The 14173-nt window shown below is 41.8% G+C and overlaps 1 protein-coding gene across 1 annotated transcript; it reads right to left on the reverse strand.

Moving 5' to 3' along the window:
• On the reverse strand, positions 11075–13179 carry LOC8068721 ((-)-isopiperitenone reductase). The gene is made up of 5 exons (XM_002450701.2): positions 12932–13179; positions 12340–12586; positions 12153–12227; positions 11869–12063; positions 11075–11746 (listed from the first exon to the last, which is right to left on the reverse strand). The coding sequence occupies exons 1-5, from the start codon at positions 12967–12969 to the stop codon at positions 11366–11368; spliced, it is 936 nt and encodes a 311-aa protein (XP_002450746.1). The 5' UTR covers positions 12970–13179; the 3' UTR covers positions 11075–11365.

Genomic DNA, 14173 nt, shown 5'->3' on the forward strand with positions numbered 1-14173 from the left:
TTCCAAATTACACGGAATCCGTATACAAAACGATGCAAATAACTAAGGAAATAATAAAACTATCCTTCGTGACAAACCGAAACTCCTCCACATGACAGCTGGCAGCTTCCGGACTCCCCCTTCGCGTCATCGGCAATCCCCTTGCCATAGTCATCGGCAGACCTTTTTACCCAGTCATCGGCACCATATTATTGCCTGTGGACTTAGTCACATTCAACCTCTCCCTCATCGGCAACCATCCTCATCAGCAACCCGCATCGTACTGCCACCCTATCCTGCCATCCTGGACACGTGCCCAAAAATGGTGTCAACAGTAGGGCACCAATAAAGATAATACAGCTACAAGCAAGTTTATCCTTCATCAATGTACATGGTGTATCTTATATCTTGTCTTTTTTACGAGATGAATCTTTACATCCTACAGTGGATCTTGAGACAAGAACCGGGTAACAACTTATGTGGATACTATGTTTGCGAGTATATTATGGCACAAACAAATAGAATTCCTGAAGAATACCTTGTTGATATTTGGTAATGCAATAAGGAAATGATCCGCAAGCGCACGGATATCGGTGAGCATTTCACCCGGGAAGTTATCCAGAGTTATCGTATTTATATTTTTACCACTGGGAGAAAGGGTGCATCTGACTAACCAAATCTATTGCTACTACCCCGTTAGGCTACAAAGAATGTTTCTCGATGTGAGCGATGTATAGAGAAGACTGCAACCGTAGTCTCATTCTAACCTTGGTAAGGATGATCTATTGTTCTATTGGGGAGGCTCACGGAATCTAGACAACACAAAGGATGTTCGACCCGCACCTATAAACCTACCCGTCCTGCTAACAAGATATGGGATACAAAGGTAACTCGGAAATGTCACGTTCCTCGCTACTACCACGGTCCAGCTAGTCAAGGGATATCTATGAGTACCCTAGCCTAAACACCACGTTTACGCTAGCAATGATTACTCTAATACTCAACTGGAAGAGGATTAAAGTAAACTCATAAACCAAAGAACAATAAAACAAGAACTTACTAGAATTAGAAGTCGAATTACTGAAGAATCTTAGAAGCAAGCCTCGGGTTAGGAGACTTGATCCCGCAGGTACAACTCGGAGTAAACACCGATAGGCCGGCCTTCCTCCGATCTACACCTCCACTCTATCTCTCTCAATCTAGTAGAAACTAGAAGATCTATTTCTACTTACATTGGTTGCTAAGCCTAAAAACAAATATTATTTAGAGAAGAGGTTTTCCTTCGAGGGCACCCCTCAATCTCTATGATAACTTCTTGTCTCCTCCAGGGGCCAGGGGGTCTCCTTATATAGTCCTCCTCCTCTATGCGTTTTTGGGTCGGTAGGCGATGTGGTAACATTATCCTTGATCCATTAGGTCGGTGGAATATCGTGTGCGAAGAGAGTCCCGAACGGAGTCTAGGACAGAGCGGGCGCCCTGGGCCTGGCCCCTTTCGGCCTCTCTGCTTTCTTCCCGTGGCTTCTGGAGTCTTCTAGATGGTAGAAAATTGCGCGGTGCGTTGATATCTCTATGTAATCCCGACATGTGGGCCTTTCTTCCTTATTTCATGATAACCCCCTGCAGAAATAGACAAACATCAAAACTCGTGGAATTCTGTCAGATAAAACCCTAAGTCTGGGTGTTGGTTGCATTTGGATCCTTTTCTTTATTTATTTGATGATTATATTTGGTACTTAAGGATCGTCAACAAACTCCCCCAAGCTTACCTCTTGCTCGTCCCTGAGCAAGGATGAACTCAAGAGTTTCTGCAGTGGTTTCATGCCTTAAAAGTACACACGCATTCAAGTAAGATCTCATCTCTGAGTTAGAATAAACTGTTAAGACTTAAAACTTACTCATTTTACCTTTCACCATGGGGCTTGTAACCGTCACTTGTGTCTTGAGTAGTTAAAAGATAGAACGGTCAAGTCAAGTGCCATGTCTCTTATTCTTGATCAGCTATAGCTCTGGAGTTTTTGCTCAGAGATTCCTTATATGACTCTCTCAAATCTCTCTTTTGTGGTATTTCTGGATCCTTACCAGGGCAGTAATGGTATATGCCTTATCTCAAAGTATGTGGTATTTTTGGTATAATGCATAGTGATATTACCTTCTCTCTCACCCTACTCTAATAAGGTTTTGATATCTGGAGCTCATAGGTGGGAGACAGCTAATACATACTTACAAGACATTTATTGCATAGTCAAACCATGGATCCAGAGAAACAAGTCAATAAGTCAAATCAAGATGTGCATGTGTGGCGAATGAATGGTGTATGGTGATGATGGTGATAATAATGGTGAAAGTCTAATTCTACTTTTGCTCTTTTGAGGGGATACATACCTTTCTTGCACTTGAAGCTTTTTGGGGAGAATGAGATGCTCTATATTTTCTTTTTCTTTCCTCTCAGGTGGGTATCTTGTACCCCTAATTCTACTGTCGAACACTTGTCCATTTTTACCTCTCGTCTCACTTTTTATTTTCTTTCGAGGTTCCGGGCACTTGCCCCTTTTTATTTCCTCGTATTTTTCTCTTTTTTTTCTTTTCTTTTTTTTACTAGAGCACTCATCTCCTGAAATAATGTAGCAAGTGGTAGTAAGCAAAATAACTCGAGCATTTATTCCACAGGGAAAAACAGAAATATTTTTGGCCATTCTTGCCTGGATTAGGAGTAGAATGTTTTTGGGTGAATGTGGAGATGGAAATGAGTGGATATATGTGGATGGTACTTCCGGAGTAGAAGTAGCATGTATGAGTGAACGTGCAAGTGAATCTTGATTTTAACCACATGACAAGCTCCTAAGGGTCTACACAGCTTGACCACACTCAATGCTCATAAGCAGTAAAAAGTAAATGTGTGGCTCAAAGTCTAATAATCATGTATATATGGCTGTGGTAGCATTTTAAACTCTCATCATACAGGAACTCATCATGTGATATTAAAATTTTTTTTCAAAGATAAAATTCTCCAGAATTCTAGCATCTCTAGGAACAGATAAACAGCAGCTCAACCTTCCCATATCATATCCGTTAACAACTTAGATTTTAGATCAAGTACTATTCCCACAAGTTCAGGTTTAGAGCAAATCTTTCATAACAGTCATGCCTAAACTTGAGAGAGATTTTAATTTTAAGAACTAATCATGGCAGAGCAACTATTCATCATTTCCATGTGAGAGCTTATCATGAGGATTCATAGCAAACTTTATTTATTTATTTATTTAGCAAACTAAGCAAATATATATATATATAAGCACAAATCTTTATTTGGGTTTTCATGATTATGCATCTTTTATTATTTGAGTAAAGTATAAACGCGAGTAGAAACACTTAGCTGGATAAATGGGGGTGCTCTCCCCAAGCTGGATTTTGACGTAATTTCTTCTGATGTAGCTAGCACGTGGTGGAGGTGTATTTGAAAGTCGGCAGCACCCTGATAGTGATTAGGATGCCCTCCGTCTGCTAGTCTTCTTTGATCCTTGAATTCTGTGAAGCTCAAATAGACAACAAAGCTTTGTGGAACTGGTTAAGTGTTAGCATAAATATCTAGCCTTTATCATGTTGAGCCTCCTCAATAAATGTTACTTATTTAGCGGGATCATGCACTTATTATTTTTATATTTTTATTGTAAGATGAAAACTTATTTATTTTATTTTTATGCCACCACAGTGAATGTACTTATGGGTTTTATGCCATGAGCGTACTCACGTGGGGCTTACTATTTTTTTAACATTTTTTTACTAGATAGCATAAACTTGATTAACTAAGCAAACTATAATTGAATAATTGAAAGGAAAAGGATAACTACCAGGTTTACCTCTTGGCAAGGCGTTCGGTGTTTTTAAGTCCTCCGAACGGGACTCCTTGTGTTTTCAGTCGTCCTGGGATTCGCTAGGTGGCGTAGTCGGTGATTCTAGCGGCGCCTCTTCTTCGTGTATAACTATCTTCTCTCTCCACACCTGACTCGGTGCTACAGTCTCCTCAGGACAGTTCTGTTCAAGCTATATGTTTTCAGACCTTATCACTTCTCCTTTGTAGTCTACCCATCCGTCCTTGATGATTTGCCTCCTCTGGTTGTGGTTGCGTCGCCTTCTTGTCCTAACCTGCTTAGAGTCTTCAACTATATAGTTATGGTCAGTAAAATAGTTGCGTACCTTCTCAGAGGGGAAGTACATGTGGACTTCTCCGGTTCCAATGTAGATGATTGCTTTGATAGTGTTGAGGAACGGTCTCTTATTCTTGGTGGGTGGATCATACTCGTCTTCTCCCATGTCAATGACCTAAAAATCATCTGGAGCTGAATATATTGGTTGTAGGGGCATGGTTCCATGCAGGAGCTGATAAGTGACTGCGGCCATTATGTTGTCGTCAGATCCGGTGTCGTAGCGTGTCTTCTGAAAAGAGTATCCATTGATTGCGTACTCGATGCTTGGAACACCAGGGTCGTCCTTCTTTATCAAGAAAGGTGACTTGAGTCGACGATGTTGACCTCTTCCGACAAGGATCCAATGTTTTAAGTCTTCTGGACAAGACTTTCCACCATCTTCATCCTTTAGGTGCATCATTTGATTAGGTGTGGACCTTGATGTCTGCACCTCTTGATACGGTGTCACCCATGTTCTTCGATTGCCCAGCAGTTCGAAGTGCGGTGTTGGCAATATCCTGCTCAGTGTGTTTGTGCTCATAGATCCAGGTCCTTCACTTGGTGGAGTCTAGGAGTTGCAAAACTCCTCCATATTTTGCTTGAAGTGTACCTGTTCATAGAGCCAAGGCAGAGATCAAGTGCATGGGTCCTGTTGGTGGAAAACACCAACAGAACCAAAAGTGCATTTGTTCTTCTCTAACCTTAAGCATAGTGAGCAAGACAAAGTTGATGGATCATGAGTGTAGCATTTAAAACATTTGTTAGATCATATGGCTCAACCTAATGGAAAGATAATCTATCTATATTTATGTTTTGTTTATATCTTCCAAAGATTGAATGTGCAACATATTAGCTTATATGTTTAGGAGCGTGGGATCACGAAGGTAGTACTAAGAACAAAGATTAAAGGACTAAACATGTTGAATTAATTGGGTTGATTAATTTGGAGCTACAAATCATACATGTTTGTCTCTTTATTTTATGTGAACGCTAGAACCAAGGAGAAGCTTATAAAAGTGATAGTCAAGTACCTTAAAATGTTACCTTACTTGAAGAGTGACGGTACAGTATCACCTTGTGGAAGCTTTCCTTTCTAAGCGGTTGTGCATCGTGTTTGTGGCACCCTCCATGAATCATCTCTTATGAGCTACGTCTTTCTTGTGTAAATTGTTAAACTTCATATGTCACTTTCTTCATCTCCAATGCGAGTTTATCTCAGGACTTCCCTGGTTGATATTGAAAGTTTTCCTGCAGGGGTTAGTCCAACAAAATATCCCATATCTACTATATCATACTATCGGCTCAAAAATCAACCTAGACACCATGTCTAATTTGATTTAGAAGGGCATTTTAACCTAAGCACCATGCTTAATTTAAAATCCCTTGGAAGTAAGATCATCATTCATAAACTAAGCACCATGCTTAATTAAGAGATAAATGAAACTATTCCAAACCTAGACATATACTAAAGCAAATAAAGGTAGCATGAGAGCATTTATAGAGATCTACTTAAGTGGAGATGAAGTAGTGTAATTAGTATTTAACAAATTAAGCATGTCTCAAAGGTAAGGACAACCAACATAGCAACATGGCAAATGATGTTTTTATGTAAGGTATTTCCCCAAGCTTGAATTTTTGCGAAATTCAAGTTTGGATGAATTTAATTCAATGTTGTGTGATGGTTGGTTGGACATACCTTGTACTTGTCATTCATCCCATCTTCTTGCTCCAATCCTGGAAAGGTTAGTGGCAAGAATACCCGAAGGAATATTTCTACAATTATCTTAATATGCTCAATACACAAGGCAATGTTGCAAATAATTAAAAGTTCATGTTAAGATCTGATAAGTGCTTGTTTTAGAACACTAAGCTTGTCCTTGGGAAACCATCAATTTATGTCGGCGAAGTGGTTTCCCCTCCAACACCTACCTATATCAAGATCAACTCAACGAGATCTGCAATATTTATTATAGACATATGCATCGACAACCGCCCTTTTAAAGTTTTTATAAATAGAAAGGAAGAGGGGGTTGGAGATCTCAAATGTGGTAAGGATGGAGAGACCATTTGATTGGGGAGATGTTTTATATGAGCAAGGACTTGGTAAGGTATTTATGAAATAACTTCCATGCTCACTGTTGTTTCTCTCATTCTCAATCTCCAAGGATGATTCTTCATGAATGCTTAAAATTCCTCTAGGATTGTCTCTCAAGTTTGTTTTATCCATCCATTCAATGGTGATAGCACATGGATTTTTAATGCCCTCTAGCCATTGATGTTGCTCTTCTCGATCCTCCTTGTGGTCTTGGTGACTCTTATGCATGGGATGTCTAGAGAGATTCATAGGATCATCGGGAGGTTCAAGAGAAAGAGCATAGTAGAAATTGTTAAGCTCAAGGATGGGTTGGATAGCCGAATCATGGGATTGGAATGTTAGGAAATCGGCTATTGAAACTTCCTTTTCTTGTCTGGGAGATGATTCCTTCTCTATCTCTAGGATATTTTTATGAAGACTAGTCCAAGAAGGATGTCCACAAATGAAGACATACCTTCCTTTACTAATAGATAAAGAAAGAAAGACTCTACCAAAGGTTATATGATTAAGACCAATGTGAAAATATCGAGAAAAAACATGGTCTTGTAGGGCTAGGTCTAAACCAGAATTTATAGAAAGATTAAAAGATTTCCTAGGTGTAGCTAAAAGTGCATTATATTCTTGATTAAAAGATAGGACCTCGGCTATAGAAAAGGGTTGGTTTTGACCTATTGCAATCAACTCCGGACACAGATCATAATTAGGGGCAGGACGTGTTGACTCCCATGGTCTATGGCTAGTCTCCGAAGGTGCAAAGAATTTAATAATAGGTATGGAATTTGAGTTATCCATAAAGATAAAAATAAAAAGATAAAAGAATAAAAGTATAAAAGCATAATACAAGATAATAGCAAGACTCAAAGTTATCTCAGCAAACCGTCTTTCTCCCCGGCAACGGCGCTAGAAATGCTTGTTGATATTTGGTAACGCAATAAGGAAATGATCCGCAAGCGCACGGATATCGGTGAGCATTTCACCCGGGAAGTTATCCAGAGTTATCGTATTTATATTTTTACCACTGGGAGAAAGGGTGCATCTGACTAACCAAATCTATTGCTACTACCCCTTTAGGCTACAAAGAATGTTTCTCGATGTGAGCGATGTATAGAGAAGACTGCAACCGTAGTCTCGTTCTAACCTTGGTAAGGATGATCTATTGTTCTATTGGGGAGGCTCACGGAATCTAGACAACACAAAGGATGTTCGACCCGCACCTATAAACCTACCCGTCCTGCTAACAAGATATGGGATACAAAGGTAACTTGGAAATGTCACGTTTCTCGCTACTACCACGGTCCAGCTAGTCAGGGGATATCTATGAGTACCCTAGCCTAAACACCACATTTACGCTAGCAATGATTACTCTAATACTCAACCGGAAGAGGATTAAAGTAAACTCATAAACCAAAGAACAATAAAACAAGAACTTACTAGAATTAGAAGTCGAATTACTGAAGAATCTTAGAAGCAAGCCTCGGGTTAGGAGACTTGATCCCGCAGGTATAACTCGGAGTAAACACCGATAGGCCGGCCTTCCTCCGATCTACACCTCCACTCTATCTCTCTCAATCTAGTAGAAACTAGAAGATCTATTTCTACTTACATTGGTTGCTAAGCCTAAAAAGAAATATTATTTAGAGAAGAGGTTTTCCTTCGAGGGCACCCCTCAATCTCTATGATAACTTCTTGTCTCCTCCAGGGGCCAGGGGGCATCCTTATATAGTCCTCATCCTCTATGCGTTTTTGGGTCGGTAGGCGATGTGGTACTACATTATCCTTGATCCATTAGGTCCATGGAACATCGTGTGCGAAGAGAGTCCCGAACGGAGTCCAGGACAAGGCGGACGCCCAGGGAAAGAGGGCGGGCGCCCTGGGCCTGGCCCCTTTCGGCCTCTGCTTTCTTCCCGTGGCTTCTGGAGTCTTCTAGATGGTAGGAAATTGCGCGGTGCGTTGATATCTCTATGTAATCCCGACATATGGGCCTTTCTTCCTTATTTCCTGATAACCCCCTGCAGAAATAGACAAACACCAAAACTCGTAGAATTCTGTCAGATAAAACCCTAAGTCTGGGTGTTGGTTGCATTTGGATCCTTTTCTTTATTTATTTGATGATTATATTTGGTACTTAAGGACCGTCAACATACCTCAGAGCATGTAACACATGTCTCTTTTCATTTTCCCTTGAATTACTATATATTGATAATCTTGATATAACTAATATCTTCTTTTAATTTAAATTGAAGACTAAATGGTTGAAGCAAAAACTCATGCAACATGAATAACTCCAAGCAATACAAGAGGCAATAGCAGGATTTCTTCAGGAACAAGTCATAAATCCAAGCGGTGAGTTCCACTATAATCCTAACGAGACGATGATTCCAAACAATGATGATCATTTGTATGCCCTGTAGATCATTGGATGATGAAGTACAACTTGTAATAGGTTTAGAGTACTAACTTTAGAGTACAACTTGTGCAGTAATAGATTTAGAGAACAACTTCTATATATATATATATATATATATATATATATATATATATATATATATATATATATATATATATATATATATATAATATTATCTGCATATGACAGCAAAGAATACATATTGGAAAACCTATTAAATGAATAAAAAAACTAAAAACATAAATGAAAAGAAAAGAAAAAGAAAAAAACCAGGGACCCTTTAGTCCCGGCTGGTATTACTAGCCGGGACTAAAGAGTGCTGCTGCGTGGCACCGCTAGTAGCACTCTTTAGTCCCGGCTGGTAATACCAGCCGGGACTAACGGCAGGACTTTAGCCTCGGTGCGTTGCGCCGGGACTATTTAGTCCCAAAAGCGTAGTCCCGGCTCGGGATCTGGGGCTAAAGCCCCTTCCCGATCGGGACTAAAGGCCGATCGTGTAGCAGTGATGCAAAAAGTTGCATTAAGTTTGGCCTTGTTTAACCAATAAGTTTGAGTCTTGCTAATTGTTGTTAATGTGTTGACAATAGTGTTTTGGCAAATATTTATCCACTAATCTGTAGTCCTAATGACTTGGACCTCTTAATCAAAGTTGTAGAGCATAGGAGTAAAGAAAATATCGTTTTGGGCCCAAGGTCCAAATCAGCCCGCAGCTGGCCCAAAACAGGCACCCACCTTCCCTACTTTGTTGTGCCCCACGTGCTCGATGCAATGCCGATGCATCGTCCATGCAGGGCAGCATGCTCCTTCCTCCTAGAAGCTCCCCACTCCATCCCCACTCGCTTCCTCGTCTCTCCTTCGCCCTAGAGCTCGCGAACACGAGCACGTTCGCCATGGCCACGACTTGAGCTCCGTCGCTGTCTGTGTTCTCGCCACTCCAAGCCACCACGACCACAGCCACGTATGCCAGCGCCTTTGCCTCGTCGTGCTCCACCTCGTGCACACACTCACCCAAGCTGTCGGCCACCGGAGCACCGTCATCGGTGAGCCGCCGCCTCTACATGCGGTCACCGTGCATGGCGAGGCCGCCATGGGCTCTCTCCCGACTATCTGAGACCATTAGCAAGTGTGGGCGGGCCCTCTGAGGCTCTCCCACAACTTCGCCACCGACGTCGTGCAGCCGGAGCACCGGAAAACGCAAGCCCTAGCACCTCCTCTTTTCTGAGTGAGGGTACCAGATGTGAAGTTATGAGTCAGATGAAGATTAAACGTCCTTGCAGGGGCGTGGCGTAAAAGTATTTCTCCTTTTTTTCTTCGCTTTTGGCAAATTGGATGATGAACTTTGAAAGTGCATAATAATTCATAGAAAATCATAAAATAGCAAATTTAGACTCTTTGGAATCCTTGTGAAATTTTCTATACTGTGGATCTATAGTATTGCATATTTTAGTTTAAAGTAACTGTTACTGTAAAAATAGATTATGCAGTTAGGTTTTAATGCTAGTTGTATTTTGTCTGTTTCATAACTGCAGCTCTAGAGCTCAAAATGCTGTGAAATTTTTATGGTAGACTACCTGTGCTATTTTTGTGGTGTGGTAAGAATTTGATAGTCATTGGATACAGTATAGTGAAGTCATTGATTCACCTTTCTTAAGTGCTTAATGAATGCTTTAAAATGAACTATGATTAAATTAAGCATTCAAATGATGTTTTATGTGAATATCGTGAATACAAGAGTTGTAGCTAACTTTGTTATCTATCTTGCGTTAAAGGTTGATGATTTTATGCCTAATGGTTTATGAGTTTTAGATTGTACAATTCTGCTGTCAGGTTTTGCTTGTGTTCTGGACAGATCTGAATGATTGAATTGTTTGGCTTATTTAAATGTAGAATCATGCGTTGTTGATAACATAATACTTGTAGTACTTTTGTTAAGCTTTCCAATTATCAAATATCACACCTTTTATAGTTTAAATCTTCAGATATGGCTGTCTGAAGTTCAGTGTCAGAATCTATCCAAGTCTGGACAGATATGTTTATTTGTGTTGTTTGGCTTAGCTAAGCTTTGAATCACCTTTGGGTGATGTTAGAATAATTCAATTGTTTTTCATAGGCTTTCTAAATTGTCTTGGATCACTACTTTTGGTGCTATAGAACTCTAGTTATAAGGCCCCCATCACTGCCGGTTCAAAATCTGGCAGTGTTGGGGGTTTTGAACACAGCCAGTGTTATGAAGAAGTCGGATAGTGAACCGCTCCACCACCATTCTTCCACCAGATGAGTTGGGATTCAAGGAAATGGAGAGGCCGAGGGTGTTTTTTTAAGAATGTGTTGCCGGAGGTTTGTGGACATTTTGATTTTGAAAGTGTGTGAACCTAATTAGCACAAGACCACAAGTATACAGGCCACGAGTACTCTTATAACAGAGAGCTTAAAGCTTTGATTCGATGGGGGTTAGGACATACACGTCACTGAATATTTCATAACAAGTATATAGGGGTTAGGATATCCACTTTAACAATATTTCATAACAGGAAAGATATTTTAGTTTGTTTGTATGAGCGCGCGAAGCATGCTGCAGACAAGAAATTAAGACCCAGCAGCAACATGAATCCTTGTTAGAATTCTGAAAGCAGCATACCACAGCAGCGCACCAACACGCTTTATTCCCATATCAATGGCAACCAACGGCGATGAGCTGCATCACACAAACGACGCAACCTGACCGTCGCTGAAGTAGGAGCCGGTCGGCCCGCCTTCCGGCAGCAGCGCCACCTTTAGCAGATTGCTTGCGCCTTCCGCCGGCGTCAGCGACCCGGAGTACACGGACATGTCGGTCCTCACGTAGCCAGGGTTGGCGCAGTTGACGCGCAGCTCGGGGTGCATCCTCGCGGTGATCCTCGCGTAGGCGTTCATGGCAACGGCGCCCACCTTGTACGCTGAGAAATTCGTCGGCCAGCCGCGCGCCGCCAACGCCCCCGCCTCGAAGTCTTTGAGGTACGTGGCGAGCATCTCATCCAGCCTCTCCTCCGTGAGCCTCTCAATGTCGTCTAGCTCCTTCTTCAGCTCCTCGTCTTTGAGTTGCTGGATCGGATCGACCAAGGAAAAACTTTGCTAATTTATTACCTAATTCTGTACTGGGATGTACTGTACTACTGTTACGATGCACAACACAAGAGCTTAATTAGTTGTGTTTAGTTGTTTACCCCTATCAGCCCGTAGTCAGAGGAGACGAAAACGATTCTGCCATCGGAGGAAGCTTTGAGCAGGGGAAGCAAGGCTTGGGTTACAGCTTTGTTGCCGTAGTAGTTGGTCCGCAGACCTTCCTTAGCGGCGTCCAAAGTCTCCTTGACCTTTGAGAACATCCATTCTGCCATCTGCTGCTTGTTCATGCCACGCAGCTGTAAAAAAATAACATATGTACTTTTTTCAGTTTGGCAGGCCTAATTCCTAAAGATCAATCTTGAGAATGCATGGATGTAAAGCGCACCTCTAGCTCGCTGGATGTTGAACTATACGCAGGATCCTGGACGTACTCAACACCACCAAGTGCGGCGTTGTTCACCTGCCAAATTTGTCACTGGTTCAGTCAGTTCCGATCCTTGCCTTGCCTGATCAATCATTCAGTCCTTCACAATATATATGCAAGCTTTACAGTCAGGAACGCAGCCAGATACCAGGATGTCTATCCTGCCGAAACGGCTCTTCAAGAAATCAGCCAATCGAGAGATGCTCAGAGCATCGGTGGTGTCCAGCTGATGGAAAATGACATTAGAATGTCCTGCTTCTTTGAGCTTCTGGACGGCGGATGCGCCCCTCTGGTCATTCCGGGCTGTTAAGACAACGATAAGGCCCTTATTGCTGGCCAGCTGCCGGCACACCTCTAGCCCGATCCCTTTGTTGCCACCGGTCACCACAGCAACCCTGTCAAGTAGGAGTATATACATGCCTATCATCATCACCAGTCCACCAGTAGCAAGCACACTACTTCTGCCTCGGTTTGCAGATGCATATGTATACAAGTTCTAGACGACTCTCAATAGTATTTAGACAGAAATGAAGTTGGAAAAGGCCTAAACCAACCTCCATTTACGGATCGACGACTGAGACTTTTTACCAATGTCCAAAATATATACTCCGCACAAGAGAGAGTAGGTTAATTGATTAAGGAGCATAAGTACAGTTATATGTATTCTTACAGTATAAAACTAGCTACCACATGGATCGGAAGAACGAACTATATATAGGTAGATATACGGCAGGTAGTACCTTGTGGTCGCCGGAATGGGAGGAATGGCGTCCTCCATGAACGTGCGTGTTTGTTGCAGGAGAGCCCTAAATCCTAAAAGTGCTCAGATCGATGTTGGCTCTGGCAGATAGGCACTAGTCTGGAACTCTGGATGCGATGTACACTATGAGATTACCTGCAACCAAGACACTCGATGGCCACGCGCACTCAGTGGTAGGCTTAATACAATAATGGATACATCAACGTGGCATGTTTCCAAATGGTAGGTAGCCTGTCCAATTATATCATGAAAAAAATTAATATATATATTATCATATGGCTGTCTCGATCATGGCAGCAGCACCACACGATTTCCCCGTTTGGCTGTCTCTCCGTGTCTATTGCTTGGTCGAATCTATAATAACTGCTCTCTCTATATCGAAAAAGAAAAAAGTCGTTTTGGACAAGAGGTTTGGGTCAAACATTGGGATATAAATCATAAATAACTTTTAAGTTGTTAAATTTAGAAATGTGAAAACCATATGATTAGATTTGTCTTGAAAAATACTTTTATAAAAATATCATATACCACACTTCGATAAATATTTTTATAAAAACAAGAAGTCAAAGTGAGGCATTGGAGACTGTGTCGTTGGGAGTCACAGATAGATATGTGTGCTGCAATCATGACTTCAACACATATATAAGATCTGATAGGACTAATAAAATATAACTGGATCTACTAACCAGGGAATTAGTTGGGAAGATTCTAATACAAGTAAATAATGGAGTGTTTCGAGAACCTAATACATTATCTAGATGTGCATAAAGTAAAGAAGAGTAGGTAAAACACAGACCATCGCCTTTGATAGCAGAAGAGCCAGGATCCGCCATCAGTGCCGGATCTTGACGCGCGGAGTAGCCTTGCCGGAGGTGAAGAAGAGGGCGCCGGGTCGTAGCGCGGCGGCGGTGGAACTTCCCGTCACTGCCTGCGACCCTCTAGATCGGATTAGGGTTAGAGATGTGGGAGGGAGTGTTGGCGGCGCCCAACTTCGTAGTGCGTGCCCCGGCTCCCCTCGTTTCTCTTTATACCGCAGGGTGATAGGGGCCCACCAGCCATTGAACGGCTGGGGCTCCCCGATCAGGAGCGGATCTAGCCGTTGGGCCATCCAGGGGAAAACGGATCCTTCTGCATGGCCGTTGGGCCATGCAGGATGAGATCAAATCTAACATTCTCCCCCTTGATCTCTTCTAATAACTTACCTTAATCTCATCTTAACATT

The sequence above is a fragment of the Sorghum bicolor genome, chromosome 5 (genome assembly GCF_000003195.3).
Source record: "Sorghum bicolor cultivar BTx623 chromosome 5, Sorghum_bicolor_NCBIv3, whole genome shotgun sequence".
Lineage (NCBI taxonomy): Eukaryota > Viridiplantae > Streptophyta > Magnoliopsida > Poales > Poaceae > Sorghum > Sorghum bicolor.